Source organism: Felis catus, chromosome D1 (genome assembly GCF_018350175.1).
Source record: "Felis catus isolate Fca126 chromosome D1, F.catus_Fca126_mat1.0, whole genome shotgun sequence".
In the NCBI taxonomy this organism is placed as follows: Eukaryota; Metazoa; Chordata; class Mammalia; order Carnivora; family Felidae; genus Felis; species Felis catus.
Genome location: NC_058377.1, coordinates 58517784 through 58540763, shown reverse-complemented (window position 1 = coordinate 58540763; position 22980 = coordinate 58517784). Strand labels below are relative to the sequence as shown.

General features: G+C 57.8%; 1 protein-coding gene across 3 annotated transcripts; it reads left to right on the top strand.

Annotated features, from left to right (window-relative positions):
- Positions 1-1289: 1289 nt before the first annotated feature.
- On the top strand, positions 1290-21054 carry RELT (RELT TNF receptor). Of its 3 annotated transcripts, none has more exons than XM_011286616.4 (11): positions 1290-1580; positions 14320-14388; positions 15421-15495; positions 15590-15756; positions 15957-16036; positions 16676-16933; positions 18253-18333; positions 18555-18636; positions 18801-19058; positions 19499-19697; positions 19839-21054. In XM_011286616.4, exons 1-11 carry the CDS (start codon positions 1305-1307, stop codon positions 19884-19886), a joined length of 1593 nt encoding a protein of 530 aa, XP_011284918.2. In that variant the 5' UTR covers positions 1290-1304; the 3' UTR covers positions 19887-21054. The 3 variants fall into 3 exon arrangements, with proteins under 3 accessions (XP_011284918.2, XP_044894702.1, XP_003992797.3); XM_045038767.1 differs by lacking the exon at positions 1290-1580 and adding an exon at positions 1589-6991; XM_003992748.6 differs by lacking the exon at positions 1290-1580 and adding an exon at positions 9493-12357.
- The last annotated feature ends 1926 nt before the right edge of the window (positions 21055-22980 follow it).

The following is a 22980-nucleotide window of genomic DNA, read 5'->3' as shown; positions in this document are numbered from 1 at the left end:
CATGTAATCTATTAAGTGGCACGTGACATGCCACCATTTGAACTCCAGAACTTGGAACTCAGGTATAGAAGGTCCTCTTACAAAGAAAACATTTTCAGGAACAGAGGGCCTCTTGGGCTACTCTCATCGCCTCACCAGGTGCCAGCATGGATCCTCTCTGGGCTCCCCCCACCCCATGGGCTTGGATCTGAGATATTCGACCCTAGGACCACCCTTGCCCTAGCCCTGAGGGGTGTCCATTGAGATGTGAGGGGGATGGGGCTATGATCCTGATATCAGTCACCTGGAGCTCTTCACCTACAACCTGGGCAAGGCCCAGGGAAATGGAAACTCTTCCCCTCCCCCTCTCCCTCTGCAGGTGTCCAGTTCTCCTCTGAGAATCTCCTGGACCCTGGGGACCTGACCTTCCCCACCCCCTCACCCTACAGCTCAGGTTCTAGGACTCAGTTTTAGAATTCTCCACCTCTCCCCACAATCTATCCCCAATAGACTTATTTACCTTCCTTTACCTCTGTCATGGGCTGTGATTATCTCTTTCCCAGCCCGCCTCTGCCCCCAACATGAGGCCCTCCGTGCTGTGTGCATCTTCTCCCAGCCCTGCTGTCCTGGGAGGACCGCCTGGGATCCCCTCAATAGTACTGAGTGGGGGAAACTCTGCCTGCTGAGCTGCTGCCTCCAGTCCTGGCCCACCATATTGCACAACTCCAGAGGGCACAATTCACAGAGCTGGGAATACAATGTGAATAGTGTCCTGGAGTCCCTAGTCCCTGCCTAACTGGGCACCCAGATAGCTGGCAATGGGAATTGGCAGGGTGGGGCAGCTGGTGGTAGGGAAGAGAGAACACTGTGTCATCTGTCCCGTTGGAAGGAGACACTCACTATCTTGTCAGAGAGGGGTGGGGTGGGGTAGGGTGGGGAATGGGGACAGGAAAGGTCTCTGGAGGAAGGCGCTTTGGGTTGCGCCCTGAGGCATGTGTAGATCACTACGTGTACCTCCATTATAGATTCACTTTCACTTGGACTTTCCTCAACAAGCTAGCACTTCCAGGGACCGACCTGGGCCTCATCAACAAAGTGAGGTCGTTCTCCCTGGTTGCCAATTTCCAGGAGGAAAACAAGACCCAAGAAGGGGTGGCGGTGGTCCTGCCTGAACCGGCAATTGTGACAGGACCCGGGGTAGCATCCAAGTCTCCAGACTGTGTTGCATCGCGCAACCCCTTCTTTCTTGGTTTGGAGTCCGGGAGAGGTGGATCCAAGAAGCCTCTTCCCTCGCAGCCCCCTGCAGTTCCCGGGGGGCGCGAGAGATGGCGAAACAGAGCGGCGCGGCCCGAAGGGAGAACGCGAGGCCCTACGCGGCCTCAAGGGGGTGGGGACCTGGGGGCTCGAGCCCGGGCTCTGACGTAGGAGGCGGGGCCGGAGACCATGACGCGCGGAGGCGGGGCTGCGCACCTTCCCGGCCCGGCTGGCGATTCATTCAAAAGGCGCGCAGCCTGCGCGGCCGCCGGTGCGCTCGCGGAGCCGGGCCCGGCCTGCCAGTCTTCCGAGGGGTTGAGCTGCTGGAGCTGCTGCGGGGCGGTCAGGTAAGGAGGGCGCGTGGGGCCTCAGCCCGGGGTCTGCTTCCCGCGGCCGGGGCCAGAGTGGTGCGGACCCGAGTCTCTGAGGAAGTTGGCCGGGGCGGCGGATGCCGCAGCCCCGGCTCTGCGCACCCCCCTCCCCCGCGTCCTGTCCCGGCGTCTTCCGCGCACAGGTCCCTGCCGCTCTCTGAGCCCCCTGCCCCGGGAGCTGCGCGTCCTCTAGCCGCGACTCCAGGCCCGGCCGTGCGCGGGGGCCAAGCAGCCGCGGGACTTGCAGTTTGAGGAGTCGGCGGGCCCCGGAGACGCCCCCGGCCTGGAAAACTTGGACCGAGACCAGGAACGGGTGCGGGACGGGACGGCTGCGGCGCGGGGCGGCCGGACGGGGGGGAGCTCTGAACGGTGTCAGCCCGTGACTGTGGGTGACACGGCGCGTGAGGCGGCCCAGCCCGGGAGAACGTGTGGCCGGGACACTGGGCAGTGACGCCGGGACCAAGCGGGAGACACAGAGGGGCTCTGTGTATCTCTGACAGGCCGAGTGAGTGCGTGTGATTGTGTGAGAGAGACCCCAGGTCCTTGCGGGTGACCGTGACCCCAGCTTACTGTGAGACCCCGGTCACTGGGGTCACTGAGAGTGTATGTGGCCTGGAACGAGACCAGGGCAGGGCCAGAGTGACTCCCTAATGTGAGTGTGAAACAGAGAGGAACCCTAACTGATTTGGAGAACCAACCTCCAAATCACTGGGGCCGTAGTGTGCTCGTGGGGCCAAGTAGTGTGTGTGTGTGTGTGTGTGTGTGTGTGTGTGTATGTGTGTGTGTGGTGTGTGTGTCCAAGCCTCAGGAGAATGAGTAAGAGGCAGAAAGAGGAGGGACCTCAACCACCTGCCGTACAAAGAGGGAAGGGGAGGAGGGGAGGCCAGGGGCGGCTCCAGAGCTGTTCCTAAGAGGGTGCCTCTCAACATCTCAATTTAGTCAGCCGGGAGGACCCTGAGTGACTTACTCTGGCAGAGGGAGAGGAGGCCAAGGCTGGGTGACATCTGCTGAGATGACTGACACTTCTGGCAGCAGCTGAGGGGCGCTGAGGTAGCCTCAGGCTCCACCTCCCAAACACACTCACACACCGAGGTCCCAGATGCCTGGCAAAGCTTTGTCCCCAGTAACCTGTATTCTCACTGGGCCTATCTTCCTCTCAGACCCTGCCCCCACTGGGCCTCAGTCTCCCTTTCTGCACACTGAGGTGTTGGGCTGTGAATGGACTGTGAATCATCACTTTGGGATCCTCTATTGTTTTTGGGTCAACCGCCTCTGTTCTCCCCTCCCTCCCTCCAGGCAGAAAGACTGCAGTGGGGGGTGGGGGCAGGTTGGCTGCTGGGGACACAATGGCCCAGGGGCTGCTGGCGACAGGGATGGAAGTACAGCTTCTCTGACAAAGCCCAGAATTCCGATCCATAGACATTGACCTCTGTGGCCCCGGTCTCCTTCATTTCCCTTTGTTGGGGGAGAGGGGGCATGGAGTTGTTCCCCACGAGTGGTCTCTGATCTGGAGAGCTGAAGCACCATCTGGGCTACCCTCTGAGGCCCCCACCCCCCACAAGAGGGTCTGTTGGGTCCATACAGGGCAGAATGGAAATTGGGCTCTCTAGACCAGGAGGGGTGAGGAGGTATCTGCTAAAGGATCTGGAAGTTCTGTCCTGCTCTGAAAATGTTGGTCGCATTCTGTGTTGGGGCTGAGGGCAGGGGGACAGTACCAGGTGCTATGCTGAACACTTTGTGGTGTACTCTTGTTGAATCCTCGCAGTGGTTCTGAGATAGGACTATTTTTCAGAGAAGGAAACTGAGGCTCAGAGAAGCAAAGTGACTTGCCCAAGGTCATGCTGAGTCCGGACACTGCCAGGACTGGAATTCAGGTCTTCTGCCTCTGAAACCCTGTGAGATGCTTGGAGAGGGCCACCTATCTTTCGAATATCTGTTCATGGCTTATGTAGGCTTCCCTCTCTCAAACCCGGACTGGCAAGCATGGCCTTGCCAGAGTGTGCCTTTGTGAGTTCTGAGGGTAGTGTGTATTTGTACACGTGTCTGTGTGGGTGGGTAAGTTATGTGGTCTTCCTGTTCCTCCTCTTCCCTTCCCCCAGCTCTCACCCCTAGCGGGAGGTCACCAGAGAGGCCTGTCTCTTGCCTTTTAGAGTCTGCAACTGGCTTTGGGAGCATCCACACAGCTACAAAAAGTGTCAGGAGTCAGCAGCACAGCCCAGGCTCCAGGGGTGGCAAGGATAACTGAGAGTCCCAGCTGACCTTCACCATACCGGAGAGGCTCTGTTCCGCTATTTAGAGTTGCTCTGGGCGTATTTTCCCAAATCTACCCACAAGCTGTGGTGTGGGGGCAGGCTGGGGGTGACCTGGGGTTGCCCCACCCTCTCGGTCCTTCAGTCTCCCCATTCTTCCCAGAGGCCCCGCAAGTTCTGACCACTGCTGCCACTGGGCCGAGGGCTGTTGCTGGGGGGTCAGGGTGTCTTTTGGTCCTCCCTGGAATGACTGGGGCTGTGCTTCTTGGGGCTGATCAGAATAGCTGTCTTGGTCTCCTGGGGCTGAGCCTGAGTTATTTCTATCCCCAGCAAACAGGGAAAGAGCTCTGGGCCCGGGGCGGGGGGAGGAAGAGGGGAAGGGATAGCCTCCTCTTCTCATCCTAGCCCTGGTGGAGGCCCTCCCAGTCCTACCCTGTGCCCTGCCCAGGCTAAAGCTTTCTGGGAACTTGGACCTCCCAGAATGACAGTGGGGCCAGGGTGGGTTTCCACATATGGCCCCAGTTGGGACTGACGGGATAGCTGCTGGAGGGAGGTACCTATGTTTGGCCAAGGAGGGGAGACGTTGAGGGGCAGTCATCACTCCACGCCTGCTCATAGAGTCAGCCTCATTTTACAGAGGGAGAGACTGAGGTTTGAGAAGTGCTGGGACTTACCCAAGGCGTCCAGAAACCTGGTATTCTACCCTCCAAACAGGGTACCTTTCTTCCTTCTGTCCTGCCACATGTTCCCCGGCAGACTGGACGTGGCCCAAGACTGGAAGCAGACTCCAGACACACCTTCACAAAATCAGGCCTCCCTCTGTTGTTCCACTCTGGCCTTGCTGTCCTGCCCCAGACTCCCGTACTGGCCTCTCTGCCTCCATTTCCAGTTCTTCCACGCACTGTCAGATCATCCTCCCTAAGGCAACTTACTTTTTTTTGCCTGCATAACATAGTCCAGACTCCTCATCTGAGCATCAGCACTTTTCCTTCGAAGACCTTCTGAACTTTACGTCTTCACCTTCATCTCTCCCTGCCGTGTGCCTTGGTTCGAGTCTGCCTTTGCTCTTGCTGTCTCCCCTTTCTGGAACCCTCCTGGCCATTCAGGGTACAGCTTCCCCTCACCCAGGAAGCCCTCCCAGCCCAATGTTAGCCCCTCTCCATTGTTGTGGTCCACCTGTCAGGTGTCCCCCCCTCCTGTCCCCTCACCTTTGGGAATGGGCACAGGTGTGGGACACTCATGGGCACTACATACCCGGCTGGGAAGGGCAGGCCTGGTCAGCAGCCTGCCCTGTCTTGCCATATTGGTGCCATATCGGTGCCGGCCAGGCCTCTTCCTGAGGAACGACAGCCACTGTAGGCTGAGGGCCTATTGTGTGCTGGGGGGCTTAGAGGTGAAGACCCATGACCATCCTTTTTTGAAGGGGAACATCTGGTGTCTGGGCCCTCCTCAGACAAGGCTCTCATTCAGGGCCAGCACATTCCCTGCTGTTTGCCAGGCCCTGGGCTCAGGTCTCAACCGTACTGACAGAGGATCTTATTCCTTCCCAGGCTGCTTACTGGGGAGCTGAAACTCAAAGGGCAGAAGGGACCAGTGCTAGTTTGAGTCACACAACCGTGGTGCTGGAGTCTGGTGCCCAAGCTCTTACCCAGCCCTGTCTCCCAAGTGGAGGCAAGGTTTGTCTGGCATCCGTTTCCACAGAAAGATCATGCTGGCTACCTGCATTGGGAGGAGGAAGTAGTGGGGCTGTTCAGCACCTGGCCTGGCTGGATAAGGCCAGACCCCCTTTGTTATGGGGCTGGCCCTTCTGCCTGGTGGGTGGGAGGGGTGCACCAGAGAGGGCGGGGTTTTGCCTGAGGTCAGCCAGCGGGGCCCATCTCGCCCCACCCCCACTCAGGATTGAGTGTTGCTGGGACCGGTCTCTGGCAGAGCTCAGTACCCATTCTTTGCGGAGGCCCTGGGTGACTGGGCCTGGCCCTAGTGCCACTGGCTGGGGCTGGGGTTGCAAGGAGGACAGGAGGGACCCAGGGCTGCATCCCTACTGTGTGCTCAGCCCTGGGATTAGGACCCCAAGGCTCTCACATCTTTAGCTTTATGCCCTGAGGGTCAGCAGTCCCTTCTAGGTATAGGTAGGGAAAAGAGGGCCCCGAGAGGGGAAGGGACTTGCAAGACCCTAGTGTAACTGGGATCTTAACCCAGGTCTGTTTGCCTGGAAAGCCATCCTGGGAAAGATGAGAGCTCTATAAATAAACTGCCCATGTGGCTGTGAGTGTGTGCCCTGGCTACTTGGCACAGAGAGAGGGATGGAGGGGCCTCTGCAGCCAGTTAGAAGCGGGGTCTGAGTGTGTGGGTGGGAGAAGGAAGGAGGGATCTAAACTTGGATCTGCATATTGTAGTCACCGTGAGAAGGAGCAATGAGCTCAGGGAGTGGCCTGGTGCCCCTATGTGCCCACCAGCCTGCCTGCTTGCCTGCCTGCCTTCCCTCCCTCCCTCCTTCCCTCCAGGGAGATCACAGGTGGCTGAAGGGGTCAGGAGAGGGGAGGGTCCACCCAGACAGGGAGGCTGGGAAGGCTTCCTGCAGGAGGTGGCACCTAGGCTGAAGCCTGATTGTAAGAAGAGCCACTGTTGTCCTGTGAACTCTGGATCCTCCAGCCACACCAGGAGGTCAGCTGAAGAAACACAACTATCCCAAATTACAGAGGAGGAAACTGAAGCTTGGGGTTGTGGGGCTGGGTCCTGACTGCTCAGCACCCTTCCACCTTCCTGATTGTGGCTTTAGCTGGCATGGGAGCAGGTGGATACAGGCCTGGTATAGCAGCTGGGAAGTGGGCACCCACGGGCTTCCCTGGGAGGCCAAGGCTCCTTTGTCCATGCTGCTGGGACTGATGCTTGGTTCCCCAAAGCACCCTTGCTTGCTCCAAAGCCACTGGATGACCTTGGCTGGATGCTGCTTAATTCTGAGCCTGGCTCCTCCTCTGGCCCTTGTGGGTTGTGGTGAGAACTGATCCTCAGGAGAGGTTTGGTCAGGCCAGGCCCTGGTCAGCCCTGTTTACAGTGGCTCCACTTATCCCTGCAGCATCCCCAGAGACAGGGACCAGAGCCCTTGTTTGCAGAGGAGACCCCGAAAGCTCAGGGAGGGTAAGTATTTTGCCCAAGGTCACAGAGTCACTAAGTGACAAACAGCTTGAACCAGGAGTAACTGTTCTGGAACCCAACCTCCTGCCTTGTGCTGACCCCAGTCCTCAGTCTCCATGGGTTGGGGCCTGACCTAGAATTGCTGGGGAGAGGGTTCTTTTCCCCCGCACCTCAGGTCTAGAGGAGTCTGAGGACAGGGCAGGCTGGGCCTGTGGTCTGCCCTCAGTCTCTTGTGAAGTCTTGCCTAGGTCAGGGTGACGGGGGGCCTGTGCTGAGCAGACTGTGATTGAGCACGGTACGGTGATTGGTACCGAGTGTGCAGCTGGGGTTGGCGGCAAAGGTGGCTTCTCAGAGGAAGAAGTAGCAGTAGCATGAGTGAGTGGGCCATTGCCATCCTGCCTTGGGGCCAGGGAGACGGCCCAGGGCTGGCTCGGTCTCCCTGCAGGAAGCCCAGGGTGCTAAGTGGTTGGGTGTCAGGCTGGAGAGGGCCTATAGGAGCAGAAGTGCCAGGCCTGGGGTGGCAAGGACAAGGGCTGCCTGTCCTCACCACTGGGTGGGTTAACCCTGTCTCCTTTGAGACCGACTTGTTACAGGGTACTCCTTAGTCTCTCTGAGCCTCAGTTTTCTCATCTGTGAAGCCTGGGATGCCATCTTTGAGGCCTGGGATGGGATTGAGGCGCGCAGTAAGTGCTTAGGGGGTTTGGGGAGGCCCAGCTCTGCCCCAGAGATGACTGTCTGGTTTAGTGCCCCCCTTCCCTAGCCCCAGACTCAGCTCAGGTAAGGGATCGGGTTTGCAGCTGAACTGCACCAGACTGGGAGGAGCGGGGCTGGCCCAGTCTGGCCACCTCAGCCCTTTTCTTAGCCTCAAGGGCCAATTAGCTCCCTCAGCCCCACCTGCCCCCATCACTTCCCTGAGCCTCTGAAGTGCAGGCCCGGGAGCAGCCTGGAGGTCTGAGGGGCAGAACCATGCCCAGCCCCCGGGGTGGGCCGGGGAGCAGCTGCTGTCTGGTGTGCCCTGGTGTGGGATTTGGGGTTCACACGCATGGAGTCCTTACCCAAGGGTTGTGCCCGGGAGACCAAGGCTGCCCAAGGCTGGGCTGGGAACGGGGGTGCCCTTCCCACTGAGTGGCCCTGACATAGCCTCTGTACAACTCTAGGCCTCAGCCTGTCAGCAGCCTGAGGAGCTGGGCTCCACCCTGGGACTTGCTCTTCAGCCCCCTGGGAATTCCCAGCCTTTCCTGGGCTTCCTGCTTCTCAAAGGTGCCACTGCCTTTTCCCACAGGAGCTGGTACACAGGGCAATATGCAAGTTAGTGTGGGTGGAGGCAAACCCCAGAGACCCCCAGGAATGGGGGCAGTACCTCCTTCCCTGGGGCCTGCTTCGGGGCTTTGTAATAGCCTCTCAGTGAGCCACTTCTGTATGCCACTACCTCCCTAGCCTCTGCCATCTGGTTGGTAAACACTCAGAGACTATCTGTTATATGCTGGACCCTAAGCTAGGCTCTAGGATTAAGAGGGGTCAGGAGTGAGGTAGGAGGCAGAATCAGACAGACCTGGGCCCCTGCATCACCACACACTGGCTGTGTGACCCATTCAAGTGATCTCCCGTGGCCTCAGTTTACCCAGGTGTGAAACAGGGATACTCCTTTTTTTTTTTTTTTTTATAAATAGCATATGTATTTAAAGTAATGTTCTTTTTTCTACTAAATGCTATTTGCTTCAATGTTTTATGTGCTACAGTGCCATTTTGTCTTTCTTTGGTTGATACATCATTTTATTTTCAGTCTGTGTCTTTTTATTTATTTATTTATTTATTTATTTATTTATTTATTTATTTATTTTTTTAATATGTGAAATTTATTGTCAAATTGGTTTCCATACAACACCCAGTGCTCATCCCAAAAGGTGCCCTCCTCAATACCCATCACCCACCCTCCCCTCCCTCCCACCCTCCATCAACCCTCAGTTTGTTCTCAGTTTTTTTTTTTTTAAAGTATTTTATATATTTTTTTCAACGTTTTTTATTTATTTTTGCGACAGAGAGAGACAGAGCATGAACGGGGGAGGGGCAGAGAGAGAGGGAGACACAGAATCGGAAACAGGCTCCAGGCTCTGAGCCATCAGCCCAGAGCCCGACGCGGGGCTCGAACCCACAGACCGCGAGATCGTGACCTGGCTGAAGTCGGACGCTTAACCGACTGCGCCACCCAGGCGCCCCTGTTCTCAGTTTTTAACAGTCTCTTATGCTTTGGCTCTCTCCCACTCTAACCTCTTTTTTTTTTTTTTCCTTCCCCTCCCCCATGGGTTTCTGTTAAGTTTCTCAGGATCCACATAAGAGTGAAAACATATGGTATTTGTCTTTCTCTGTATGGCTTATTTCACTTAGCATCACACTCTCCAGTTCCATCCACGTTGCTACAAAGGGCCAGATTTCATTCTTTCTCATTGCCACGTAGTATTCCATTGTGTATATAAACCACAATTTCTTTATCCATTCATCAGTTGATGGACATTTAGGCTGTTTCCATAATTTGGCTATTGTTGAGAGTGCTGCTACAAACATTGGGGTACAAGTGCCCCTATGCATCAGTACTCCTGTATGAAACAGGGATACTCCTAAGGAGTAGGGGCAACTGAGGGCCTGGCCCGAGGGAATGAGGGCCAGTTGGCTTCCCCGTGAGGGTGGAGGATGGAAAGGAGGCATGCCTAGCTGCCCTCACCGCCACCCACTGTGGCCACTGCCCTACTTCAGCCCCAGTTGCCAGGGAACCACTGGGTTCCTCACTAACCTGGATTTCTAACCATTGATGGGCGGCCTTTGTCTTGCCGCCTCGAGTGGTCAAGGAAGGCCTGTGCCCAGCTGTGTTTCCCGGCAGCTCTAGCCTCTGAAGGCTGCAGGGAGGTCCATAGGCCCTAGAGCCACCGCTGGGAAACACAAGTACCTGCCTCCCACCCTCTGCTCCAGGTGGGGACCTGCCTCTCACCTCTGTCTCCCCAGTCCAGCCTTCTTGGCAGGCAGCCCAGGAAGCCCTCTGAGAGGCAAATTGTTCCATACCTCTCCTCCGCCCACTAACCCTTCAAGTCTCCCACAGGCCCTTAAGGCAGTGCAGGCTTCTCAGTTTGCATCCAAGTCTTGGTGTGACCTGGGCTCTGCCCACCTATCTTTCCAGACCTCTCTCCCTTCTTATACCCCCCTACCTCCCAGAGCCTCACCATGGCTAATTCAGCACCTCCTGTGTACAGGCTCTGGGCCAAGCATAAATAGAGAAGAATCTCTTTTGTACCTCACACCTGCTTGTCAAGTGTGTGTCATTCCCTGCTCCATAATTTATACATGGGGAAACGGAGGCATGGCGAATGCTTACTGAGGGCTCATTCTGTGCGCCAGGCCTTGTGCTGCATATTTAAGGTGAATTCTCTTAGCCTCACAGCAGCCTTCTGTCTTGATGGGAGCAGGGGTGTCCACAGCCACAGAGCCAGTTGAGGAGCAGAGCAAGGCAGACTGATTCTCCCCAAGTTAGCCCAGGGGTTCAGATCCAGTTTCAACTCTCCCCCCCCCCCCTCCCCTCCTGCCTAACCCAGACTCTGGGCTCCTTAACGGAGATCCTGGTCTCGGCCCACCCAGCCTTGACAGAACCTAGGTGCTCTCCTGATCCCTGCCCCCTCCTTCAAACCCATCCCATCCCCAGTTCAGCATATATCTACTCACTTACCAGGGCCCTGGCCCTGTGCTGCGTACTGGGCACACAGGTTGTGGGGAAGGGGCCGGGTAGGTTACATGTGGATGATGACTATGTAAGGGAAGGTAGCGGTGGGGGGCTTCCAGGAGGAGGTGAGGGGCCTTGAGCTGAGCTCTGAAGGAAGAGTGGGTATTGGCCAGGTGATGGGAAGGGTTTCTGGGTAGGAGAGGCAAGTGTAGGGGAGTGAAAGAAGCTCAGAATGGCTGGGGGAAGGGGCAGGGGCCAGATCCCAGTGTAAGGATGCCTAGGCTGCAGGTGGGGCTGAACTGGAGGCCAAGGGCAAGGGCCCTTGGAGATTCAGTGGAGCTTCAGTAGGAGGCCAGGTTGAGGTTGGAGAGTGAGTAAGTGGAGAGGAGGGCCCCAGGCTGGGGCCTCATGACCCTACAAAGCTTCAGTTCTGGGAAAGGGGAAGCTGTGGAGACCTGGGTGGTGTCACAGCTTCCTCTTTCTCTGAGGCCTCCAGGGCTGCATGTCCCTGGGGCTCCGCTGCCCTGGTTAGTTGGTTTTCTTCCAGGGAATTTCTGGTTCTAATTGTTTGGGCATTTTTGGAGATGGGGGTGGGTTGCATGTTAGGAAGCTTGCTCCCCCTCAACCTGTTTTGTGGAGGCCTCCGGCTCCAGACACTGCTGGGGGAGGGCTTTGTGGTGAATGAGGCAGACATCCCTGCCCTTGCTGCTGTCGGGGTGGGGTAGGGGGAGCAGCGCTGAACAAGTAAGCAAACAAATACTTAATTACAAACCTGAGCCAAGGTGCAGAGGGAAAGAAGGGAGTGATGGGGAGGAAATCACAAGACCTTCCTTAGGCTTGTTACCTCATTTAAACCTAATCATGGTCTTGCCCTGGGAGACAAATATCCCCATCTTGCAGATGAAGATACTGAGACCCAGCAAGGTGTAGCAGGGGCTCCGGTCCCACAGGGAGTTGGTGGCAATGGGGACAGGCCCAGGTTAGACTTCTGGGAGGAGTGGCCTCTAGGCTTACTTCCTCCTCTGCCCCTGGGGCCCTGTTGGGTGTTTCTCCTCTGTCTGGAGCACTGGGCCCTGAGAGGAGGCTCCCTGCTGTGGGCCTGGGTCTGCTCAGCTACCTTGACAGCCTTCTTCCAGGAGGCTCTCTGGAGGCCTTGGAAGGTCACTGACTTCCTGGCCTTAGGACTAGGCAGAGAGGTGGGGATGGAGCCTTCACGGACACTCAGCCAGCCGAGGGGCTTTGATCTGAACTTGCTTTTCAGTCAAGATTTCAGGACTCCGGGCTTAGAGATGCTGGAGTCCTGGTGGGACAGGGGGTGCCGAGGGGCAGGTCAGAGCGGCAGGTGCTGCCCTGTGTGTACACGGAGGGGGTTCTGGGTGGCCTACCATGGGCCGCCTGACCGGACAGGTTCATCGGGGGCTCAATCTAGCTGAGTGAGGGGGCTGGGAGTGCAGCTGTAAGCAGACTCCGGCGGCCAGACTGGAGTAAGTACCAGTTTGGGGTAATTAGAAGGCACGTAATTAGAAGGCGTCAGGGCGCTAGGCGGCGAGTGTCTGTGAATATGCCTGAGTGGGCCCCTGCTGGCTTTGAGTTTGGGCCTTTGGACCCCTGGAAGACTTTCCTCCTGGAAGTCTCAAGATCACGGTTCCCCATCGGCCTGGAGGTGAGCAGCTGTACAGCCCCTCACTGTGGGCTCAGGTTACCCAGCAGGTGCCAGTCAGGGCCAGGAGTGGGACTGGGGTCCTCTCTTCTGTGGCTGTTGTGCCTCTTTTCACCCCTGGTCCAGCCCCTGTGGGGTCAGCCTGAGGCCTTGGGGCTTGTGGTCAAGTCCGTGGGTTAGATCCTATGAAGAAGGATCTTCATGGGGGGGGCGGGGCTTGAGTGGGAGCTCGGCCTGGGCAGGGGAAGGGACACTTTGGGCCAGAAACTGGAAAGGAAGACTTGTGACCAAATTAGAGGAGGGGACAAGTGAGGGAATGGGTCTGAGTATGCTACCTGTTGGATACAGACAACCAGGGTGTGGCCTTTATGCTGTGGCCCGACCTTCTCCTGTCCTAGGTTTTCCCCTTAGCTGGCCTTGGGCCAAGAGTGACTTGGAGAGTCCCGAGGATGTTGTGCCTGCCGCCCCTCCCCATCCCTTGTGATGTAATTCGAACCCCTGGCTGCTGCCACCGAGGTCTGTGTAGGGGGATCAGTTTCCTCTGGCTCCTTTTCCACGTGGGAAGGCCGGGCCACCTGTGCCCCCGAGGGGCTCTCATATGACCTAGGGTTTACGGCAGGTATTGCTTCTCCCACCAGACTTGGTATCGGGCAGCACGGGGCTCCGGGTAGAGTCCCCTCAATCTGCTGGGGGCCCTGGGCCAGTGGCTTGGCTGCCCCTTGGGGGTCAGAAGCTATATGGCCTGTGGCTGAGGCCTGACAAATCCAGCTTCCTTCACCCTCCTGAGCCGGAAGCCAGGTCTCCTGGAAAAAAGTTATGGAACTCTCTTGTTTTGCCACAGTTCCATTTGTCTAAACTGAATCCTCCTTCCTGCTCTTCCAACCTGCCCACTGGCTGGAGGCTTTTCTCCAGAGGACCCCATGCTTGGAGCCTGGGTGCTCAGCCTCAGGCCAGCGGCCATCCCACGCGGCGCCCTCACCCTGCCTCATGGTTTGTTGGCACTTCCCGCTGTCTGGCAGGGGGGCATTTCCCTGTTCATCTGTAGACCATTGGTATGGTCAACAGGGATGTGAACTCTCTGAGGATGGGGACAGTGTCTGTCGTCTTCTGTTTCCTGTGCCGAGGGCAATGCCCAACACACAGTGGTAGGTGCCTGAGAGAGAGGACAGAAGGCTGAACACTGGTTGCTATGGCAGCAGGCGGTCTGCTCTTGACCCACAGATGCAGTCAGACCCCTCCCAGTGTTGGACATGTCCTTCCACATCCTTCGGTGGAGAAGACTGCCCACTGGGGAGTGGGACTTGTGGTGGGACTGGGACTGTGATGGGGGGCAGTGAGTAGGGAGACATGCAGGCGCTTTGATCCCGGCTGTGGGGGGGAAATGAAATCTCGAGAAGCTTCTGGACAGAGCTGCCTTCGTATTTGGCTTTGATGGCTGAGGGAAAGTACCTTCCTTGGAGCAGAAACAGCAAGAGTGAAGGCAGAGAAGCCAAGGGGCTGGGCCCACAGGAGGTCCAAGTGGCAGGAGCCTGGGAGCTGGAAATGAGGTGCAGAGTCTGGGCATGGGGGGATTGCAGGCCCTCTCAGCCCCCACCCCCAGGACTGCTGCTGCACACTTCCTTCCTCCCAGGGCCCCCCTGCCCATGTCCCCATGCACATGGCTATTTATGGAAGGGAAAGGAAGCCCTTCCTCCTCTGGGAAGTCCCCCAAGCCTGGCAGAGCCCTCTGTCCCCCTCCTTTGCTGCCCTGGGAGGCCAGCCCCACACAGGGCACCCCCATCTCTACCCAGGTTTGTGGGGGGAGGGAGAGGTGCGGTGAGTGTAGGCCAAACCACCCCAGTGTTGCCTGCCCAGCAATACCTTGCAAATTCCCATCCAGTCTTGTCCTGGAAACAGTGTTAGGAGGACAGCAGCTGCCTGCCTTTTCCCATCTCCTGCTGAGCCTTCCCTCCATGTGTGTTGTAGGCTGGTGACTCCTGGGGCCCGAGGATGAAGCTGAGCCTGCCACACTGGCCCTTGTCCTGCCTTTTTGTGGTGAGTTGGGGATGGGACCTGGGAGTACTGAACCCTGCACCCCAGCCCTTCTGAGTTCAGGAACCCCACGCCGGCTGCCATGCTAGGGTTGGTTACACACCTCTTCCTTTGCAAATTGAGGCAGTCCAACCCTAGGAAACACCTCCTGGCCTGTGTGGCTCTTGGTGCAGGAGTCCTCCTAGGGCTTGGCAGATGTTGGGAGCCAGGGCTGGGGCCTGGGGAGAGTCCCAGAGCCTCCTGTGTGACATTCCTTCTGCCCTCCAGGGCAGCTGGCTCTATTCTGTGCTTGTTACCCCAAGTTGGGCCAAATTGGAGGACAGGTTTGGGGGTGGGGGGAATCTGCCCGCAGCAGGAGGGATTCAGGGCAGATAGTTGATTCCTGGAGTGAGGTGCAGAGGGAGCTGTCAGTGGAATGTGCTGGGGGAGGCCAGTTGAGATCCCTTCCTTGAGGTGTATCCCGCCCCGTGTGGGTGTAGGAGTGTGAGCTGGCCGGCCTTGTGTGGAGAGGTCATGGAGGAAGTTGTCCCAAACACTCTGCTGAGGGCCCAGAACAGGAAGCACTGGCTGCAGACTTGGTTGGCCCCAGGGATGATGAACAGGGCCTGGTTAACAACAGGCCCAGCCGTGGTGGTGGGGCCACAGCCACAGGAAGGGAGACAGAACTTGAGAGAGGAATTCGGAAGCATTTCCTCTTTATCGTCCTGATTAGCTGGAGTGGATGTGACTCAGGGACCCAAGGGCTTGAGATCCTGATCTGGCTCCGTCTGGGGTTTTCCAGCACTTTCCAGAAGCCGATGTGGTTTTCTTTCTACCTAGGCAGTGGTGATGCAGCAGGTATGGGACAGGCAGGTTTTACTCAGAACATGAGGGATTGAGGTTAGAAAAGGTCCCTGAAACCTGGGGGCTGGCCCTGTGTGGTCAGTGGTCCCCACTCCTGAGACATTAGGAAGTGGGTGGTGGATAGATGGCCCAGAGATGCCATATCCCAGCACTTTCTGCTCTCTCAGTGTGTCCTGCCTGCTGTTCTTCCAGCTGCTGCGCTGGCCTCTGGCCACTCCAACATCAAGGACCCTTTGGCGGTGCCCACCTGGGGAGGAGCCCAGCCTGGTGAGCTGCCCTGTCCTGGGAAGACCGTTGAGGGCCAGGGGCGGGTTCCCCAGACCTGGCTCCCGGCTTTGTTCTCATCCTTTCCCTCCCACAGGACCTGGGGCAGGGCACATTATGCAGGTCCTGTCCCCCCGGCACTTTCTCTGCTTCATGGGGCCCTGGCCCGTGCCAGCCCCACGCTCGCTGCAGCCCTCGAGGGAGGCTGGAGGCCCAGGCAGGCACAGCGACTCGAGACACCCTATGTGGAGACTGCCAGCCTGGGTGAGCCATGGGGTGGGACTTGAGGGCTCATGGCTAGGTGACCAGGACTTTGGGTCCTAGGGTCCCAGCCTCACCCACCCCCTGAGCAGGCCTGCCTTCCCATCTGTGAAATGGGAGGGGTCAGGACCAGTGAGTGTGCCTGGCAGGAGCCTCTCTTAAGGATAGTTTTTAGGCCTTAGTGATGTCTTCTCTCTTTGCAGGTGGTTTGCCGCTTCAGGGGTCCCCCTTGTCTCCTGTCAGCCATGCTCCTGGACACCTCTGGGTACTCGCAGCTGTTATGGTGAGTGACAGATGGGGGGCAGGACTGGTGGGGGTCCAGTGAGCTTGCCTGAGCCCAGGGAAGGGTGCGCAGCCAGAGGGCGTCCGGCAACGCGTGTTCAATTGTTCCGCTGGCAGTGTCTGCTCTCCTCGTTTCTGAGTGGCAGGACCCATCCGGCAGGTGGCAGCCATGGCTTGAGGCCCTGAGGAGCTAACACCCTGCCTGTCCCCTGTCCTCCTCCCGTCAAAGAGAGGCACATGAAGATGCGTGTGAGCGCACACTCACACTCACACACGCACACACCTCTCGCCTGTTGTCAGTCACTTTCTGAGGAAACTAATTAATCGGCCAGTCGTGGGGGGTGGGATCCGGTGTCCACGGGCCCAGGCATGTGCTTAGGTACTGTGTTCACCCCAGAATGAGGGGTGGACAGGGGGCTGAGGGTCTGGCTGTCCTGAGGTCTGAGGAGGCCTTGCTCAGGCTGATAAGATGGCCAAGAACAAGTAGGGTGAATTGGCCTTTGCCTCCCCAGCACGGTGGAGAGTGGGCAGCAGGCGGCTCTGGACACATTCGTGCCCCCAACCCCCTCCCATTTAACCCAGGCCCTGGGCCTCTCTGCCTCCATCTCTCCTCCATGCCTCCATCCTCTGTGGTGCTCAGAGCGGGGACGACGGGCCCGACGTGGTGTGGAGGTGGCAGCAGGGGCCAGCAGCGCTGGGGATACGCGGCAGCTTGGGAATGGCACGCGGGCAGGTGGCCCTGAGGAGACAGCTGCCCAGTATGCGGTTATTGCCATCGTACCTGTCTTCTGCCTCATGGGGCTGCTGGGCATCCTGGTGTGCAACCTGCTCAAGCGGAAAGGCTACCACTGCACGGCCCACAAGGAGGTTGGGCCCGGCCCTGGAGGTGGAGGCAGCGGTGAGGCTCAGCCTGGGGTCTTGAGTGGGGAGGCCAGAGGGTAGGGTCTAGCTCAGCCCAGCTCAGCCTGGCGGCTGCGCAAGGGAACCTGTTGGCCTAGAGGGACTGACAGGGAGGGACCTGCAGAGGGCTAACCAGGAGGGCTTCCTGGAGGTGTGCGTGCGGCTACAGAGGAGACCGTGCGAAGTGACAGAGTGGAAGGAAAGATGAAGTGGCCTGAGGTGGTGACGGGGGCACAGCAGAGGGCAAGTGGCTTCAGTGGGATTCTGGTCCTGGGTGAGGCCCTGTCCGGCTGTAGGGATCTGAACTCTTTGGGGACTGCAGTTGTATGTATATGGTTCAAGGGTCGGACTGCCTTCTCAGGTTGACCTCTGACCTGAGTGGCTGGCAGGGCAGCTGTCCTTGGCAGACCCCACGAGGGGCTCAGGTTTCAGCTCCAGGCCATGGTTTGAGTTAGGAGTCCTGGAACCAGAGGGAGAGATGTGTTCCCCCCATCCCCGGGTCCTGGGCACCTTTTCTCTTCCCTGCACCGTCCCTTGAAGGCCAATAGGGCAGGGCCCCCCATGCACACACACTGCCCACAGAGCCTTGCGGCCAAGTTAAGATCGAACCGGTGCTTCCCATGCCTGTGCCACAGGCTGCCCGGGACTGGCCAGAGCCCTTCCCAGCTCCTGACGCTGCAGGCTGGCAGGGACAGGAAGTGCACAGGGGCTTTAGGCAGGCAGGAAGATGGCAGCTCAGGCCATTTTGTCTGGGACTGCACTTGTTTTCTCCTAGCCTAGGTTCTCCTTCAGCTGCTGGCTGCTGCCTGGGTGCAAGTCCTAGGAGCTGTTTGCCACTGGCCCAGGATTGATTACGTGGCCTATTCTCACACTCTTGAGGTTTGGGCCCTGAGGGCCCTCAGACATATGGACAGGGTGGTGTGTGGGGAAGTGTGATAAGCCCGGAATGGCAGAGTGTGCCCGAGAACTGTCCAGGGTTCTGGGCAGGGAGACAGCCCACAGCTACCTGAGGCTGTGCAGGGGAGATGATAGGCCCCAGAAGGGGTGGCCCCCCTCACCCTCCAATTGCAGGGAGCAGTGATAATGAGCTTGTAGAGCCTAAGCTGAGGCCTGGAGTGCCACCACTGCATCAACACCCAGGCTTGCAGCACAACTCACAGGAAGGCCTGCGGTGCCCTCTGCTGCCACATCTTGGCATAGCTGTTAAATCTGGAGTCAAGTCTGGAGCACCGCCCGCCCCTCCCCGCTCCCCCCCCCCCCCCCCCCCAATCAACCCTCCACTTCCCCAGGACCATGGCTGTTGCTTTTCTTCCACAGGGATCAACCCCGCCTACCGGGCTGAGGACGCCAATGAGGACACCATTGGGGTCCTAGTACGCCTGATCACTGAGAAGAAAGGTGAGGGGAGGTCTGACCCCATCCCCATGCTGGGGAGAGGATGGTCTCCTCTCTGCTCCGCCCCTCCCACCGAGACACCTGGGGCCAGCCTGGCCCTCTCTCATCAGTGTGGCTGAGGGGTGGAGGAAAAGGCACGAGGCCTGGGGTGGGGTGGGGTGTGGGTGCACGGGGAGCACCCCTTTGTGGCCCAGAGCTGGGTTCTGACCACAGCTGCCCAACAGAGAATGCCGCGGCCCTGGAGGAGCTGCTGAAGGAGTATCACAGCAAACAGCTGGTGCAGACCAGCCACAGGCCCGTACCCAGGTGAGTGGGCAGGCGATCCAAACCCACAGATAATCAGCCTGCCTCCTTGGGGATTCACCACTTGGGTATGTTCCCTTTCATGTTCACGATTCCCCTTTATTACCTCCTGGGACCCGCTGGGGCTGGCCTGCCCTAGTGACCACTTCCCCCTGTGCCCGCTGTAGGCTGCCGCCGGGTCCCCCCAGCATGCCACACGTCTGCCCACATCGTCATCACCTCCACACAGTGCAGGGCCTGGCTTCACTCTCTGGCCCCTGCTGCTCCCGCTGCAGCCAGAAGAAGTGGCCTGAGGTGCTGCTGTCCCCTGAGGCCGCAGCTGCCACTACTCCTACTCCCAGACTCCTGCCCAACCCGGCCAGGGCACCCAAGGCTGGGGCCAAGGCAGGACGCCAGGGCGAGATCACCATCTTGTCTGTGGGCAGGTGAGGTGGGCATAGATACTGGAAGGTCGGGGAGAGACATTACAGCCAGGGTGGGAGAGACAGGGCCCCATTTGAGCCCTAAACATCCTGGTTGGTGACTGGTCCCTCTCTGGCCTCAGTATGCCTCTCTGGGCAGAAGGAGGGTTGTCAGAGAGAAGTCAGGTCTTCCAGCTATGCTGTGTCTCACACGAGCCCTTGGGCGCCAGGGCAGGGTCCTGGCCTCCATCACACCTTGGGCCCCTCAGGCCAAAGGATTGTTTACCTACAGCCTAGGGTTCAGAGTGGTTGGGAGCTCATCTGTGGGTGGGAGGGCATAGGAAGGGCTCAGACTCCGATCCATGAACTTGGTGTGGGATCCTGGCGGGTGTTGCCCTTTCTAGACCCGTGGTTCTGTCTTTAATGGAATCATCACACCACCACTCCTCACTCCACCACCACAGGTTCCGAGTGGCCCGAATTCCTGAGCAACGGTCAAGTTCAGCGGCCTCTGAAGTGAAGACTGTCACAGAGGCTGGGCCCTCAGGGGGTGCTCTCCCTGGCTCCCCACAACCTGGCCTCCCCAATGAGCAGCAGGCACTGCTGGGAAGTGGCGGAAGCCATACTAAGTGGCTGAAGCCCCCAGCAGAGAACAAGGCTGAGGTGAGGGCTAGAGGGGAAAGTGTCAGTTGGCACCTGGGCCGACCCTGACTGCAAATAGGGCGCTGGTGGAGGTCCAGGGGGCCCTGGGCAGGGAGTACAGAAGCCCCTGACTCCACTCTGACCCCTCACCTTGTCTCCCAGGAGAACCGCTATGTGGTCCGGCTAAATGAGAGCAACCTGGTCATCTGATGGTCTATCTCATCTGAGAACATGGCAGCCCTGCCCTGGGAGGTTCCGAAGGCTTCCTGGAGGAGGTAGAGCTGCAGCTGGGCGTGTGAGGACCAAGAAGCAATGGCCCAGCAGACAGAACAGCAAAGGCCAAGGCCTGGAGGTGGGAGCCGTCCGCCCCAGTGAGGAGGCAGGCCAGCTGGCGGGTGCTGTGTGCAGGAGCAGGTTGAGAGCCCCTCCCCTGTCCCTGCCACCCAGTTTTTTCTCTGAAGGATGCCCTGTGCCCTAGCCTGGCCAGATCCTGGGACCCTGCAGGATCCTCTGTACCACTAAGTGGCAAGGCCTTGGCCTGGTGGGGAGGGGCCCTCTGCCTGGCGCTCCTGGCCCCACACCTTGGTAATTAGCTGCCCTTGCCTCTGTACGGGGCCCTAGTACGGACCTCTCCCGCCTCTTCTAGTGGGCCCTGTAAAGGGAAGGAGCAACAAAAAGCCATGGGCTGGAGACTTGAGTTCCCAGGCTCTAACCATGGGCAAGTCCCTGGCCATCACCTGGTTATAATTCTTCTGACCATGAAGTGGGAAAAGAAAGGCATCTCAGGGCTCAGGGCTTCTCCAGTTACTTGGCAGGTTCTGGCCCGGGTCATGTGAGGGGAGAGCCTGACTCCTTGCCACCCCTCCCATTAGTAGCTTTATCTGGCCCCATTTTTGCGGCTTCTAAGGCCTCTGCCTTCAGGCCCCCATGGGGCGGCCCATCCCTGGCTCTGTCTATAAGAAGGGGCTTAATGCATGTATCTGCTCCCCACCCTGCTGTTTTTATTGAAATTGGTACCACAGTCTTGACCTGGGCAGGGCTGTAGTACAAGGTGCCAGCCTGCATAGCCACCCCAAGATCTCAGGAGCTTTTGGGGAGAGGCGTGGGTGAGGGGCTGGTAAGGTGCCCCTGGCCTCAGTGGTTTGTGTGTCCCTGTGGTGTTGGTGTCTGTCCCCCAGCCTGGGCAGTGCGGGCGACTGCCCAGCCCAGTCCCTATGTCCACTCTGGCTCAGCAACCTGGTTATTTATGTGGGGTCGTGCAGGCATGGGCCCCACTGCCATCCCTGTTTCTCTTATTTATTGAAACTTTGCTGTTGTCCTGTCTTTGTCTCTATTCCCATCCATTTATTGGATAATAAAAGGTGGGAAAGTCGTGTCATGAGGAGCTTCTTTCCCTGTGTCTCTTCCCAGGTCATCTGGCCATTCACCAAATAGCTGTGTGTCAGGTACTGTGTGTGGGACAGGCCATCCCTCCCCTCGCAGTGTTGGCTCTGTGGCAGGTAGGCCTGGGGACAGCGGGTGAAGTGGGGCTGGAGGAGGCCCCTCACTTCATCAGGTTCTCACTGAAGCCCCTAGAGGTAGTGCTGTCCAATAGATATATATGGTATGTACCACATATGTAATTTAAAATTTTCTAATAGCCGCATTTTTAAAAGGAAGAAAAAGATAAGCTTAGTATCAATAATGTATTTAAGCCAGTATAACTATTTTCATTTCAGTATAAAGTCAGTATAAAAATTATGCGTGAACCACTAATTTTTTTGTTTTGAAATCTGGTATTTTACACTTAAAGCACATCTTAATAAGAACTAGCATATTCAAGGGCTCGATAGCCACATGCGGCTAGTGGCTCCTATCTTGGACAGCACAGCTCTAGAGGAAGTGGAGCCTGGGAGATGGATGGGGTCAGACTGACCTGTTGGGAGCTGGCGAACGTGGGAAAGGGAAACGTCTGCAGAGAGAGAACAGCATGTGCAAAGGCCCAGGGGAACTACGAGGAACTGGAGAAGCTGGAAGTTGAAGGTGCCAGGTGTGGAGACTGGATTGGGTGTGGGCAGAAGACAGCTACACGTGCTCTTGGAGGCCATCAGTCTTCTGCCAGAGATGCCAAGGAACCTCTAAGGCATTTAGGAAGGGGAGCTGGTCAGCTTGCTCTTGGTCACAGCGTGGAGGCTGGAGCAGGAATTCTGCATGGAAACTGTTGCAGCTGTCCAGGCAAGAGGTGGTGGAAGCCAGGATGTGGGGGCAGGATCTAAGAGTCCTAAGATGGAATTGCTAGGACTTGGTAACAAGATGTGGGTCAACAGATTAGGGCCAGCTGGGTGGGGAAACCGGAGGAGCAGCCCAGGAGACAACTGTGATACAGCCCCCTGGGCGTCTGGAATGTGAAGGCCTGAAGTGGTCGAGAGACCGACCTGGGCTACAGGAATATTTAGAAGCACTCAAGTAGGCATTGGCACCAGGACTGGACCAGGAGAGAGGGCTCAGGGCAGACTCTTGGGCTGCCCCAGAGGCGCTGCCAAGGAGGTGGGAAGGAGACCAGGAGACTGCAGTGTCCTGCAAGTGAGGGAAAGGGAGTGAGGGGCAGGATGGTCCACAAGGCCAGGTGCTGCCACAGGGTCAGGACTGCAGCAGTCCTTGGTTCGTGGACATGGTGAGAACAGGACGAGGTCTGATTGGATTGAGCTCCCCACAGGAGCCAGATTGTGACAGGAGATACCTGGTGGGGACTTAGGCCCCAGGGAGGTAAGGTTTTTAATTCTGGGCTCTCTGGGTATTGGTATATTTTTTAAAGGTGGAAGAAGGGGACACGTTTAAATGCTAATGGGAGAGTCCCAAAGAGAGGCTGAAGAACCAGCTACTGATGTTTGGTGGAGTCTGGGGAGGTGTGGAAAGGAACAGCCTGTGGGAGCCCCAGACCTGCTGGATAAAGGCGGCTGGTCAGGATGGGACTCCAGAAGGCCCAGCTCATGTTTGCTCTTGCTGCTCCCCTGAGGCCACAGGTGCCACTACTCCTACTCCCAGACCCCTGCCCAACCCGGCCAGGGCTCCCTAAGGCTGGGGCCACAGCAGGATGGCAAAGTGAGATCACCATCTTGTCTGTGGGCAGAGGCCTTTCTCCTGTGCACAAGCCATGGACCTTTGGCTCAGTTAGCAGCACAGAAAACTCCTGCCCAGAGAAGCTGGGCAGACATGCCTTGAGATTTGATCTCTCCCTGCCTCTTTCTTGCCTCTCCAGGGCACAGGCTTCTCTTTCTGAGGCTTCTGAGGTGTGTAGGAAAGGGAGGGGACTTCCTAGGGCCTA

Coding starts and splice junctions, on each gene's coding strand:
- RELT (XM_011286616.4), top strand. CDS start 1,305: ATGGCGAAACAGAGCGGCGCGGCCCGAAGGGAGAACGCGAGGCCCTAC. Junction 1,581..14,319: donor AGCTGCTGCGGGGCGGTCAG/GTAAGGAGGGCG, acceptor TGTGTGTTGTAG/GCTGGTGACTCCTGGGGCCC. Junction 15,496..15,589: donor CTGGGGAGGAGCCCAGCCTG/GTGAGCTGCCCT, acceptor TCCCTCCCACAG/GACCTGGGGCAGGGCACATT.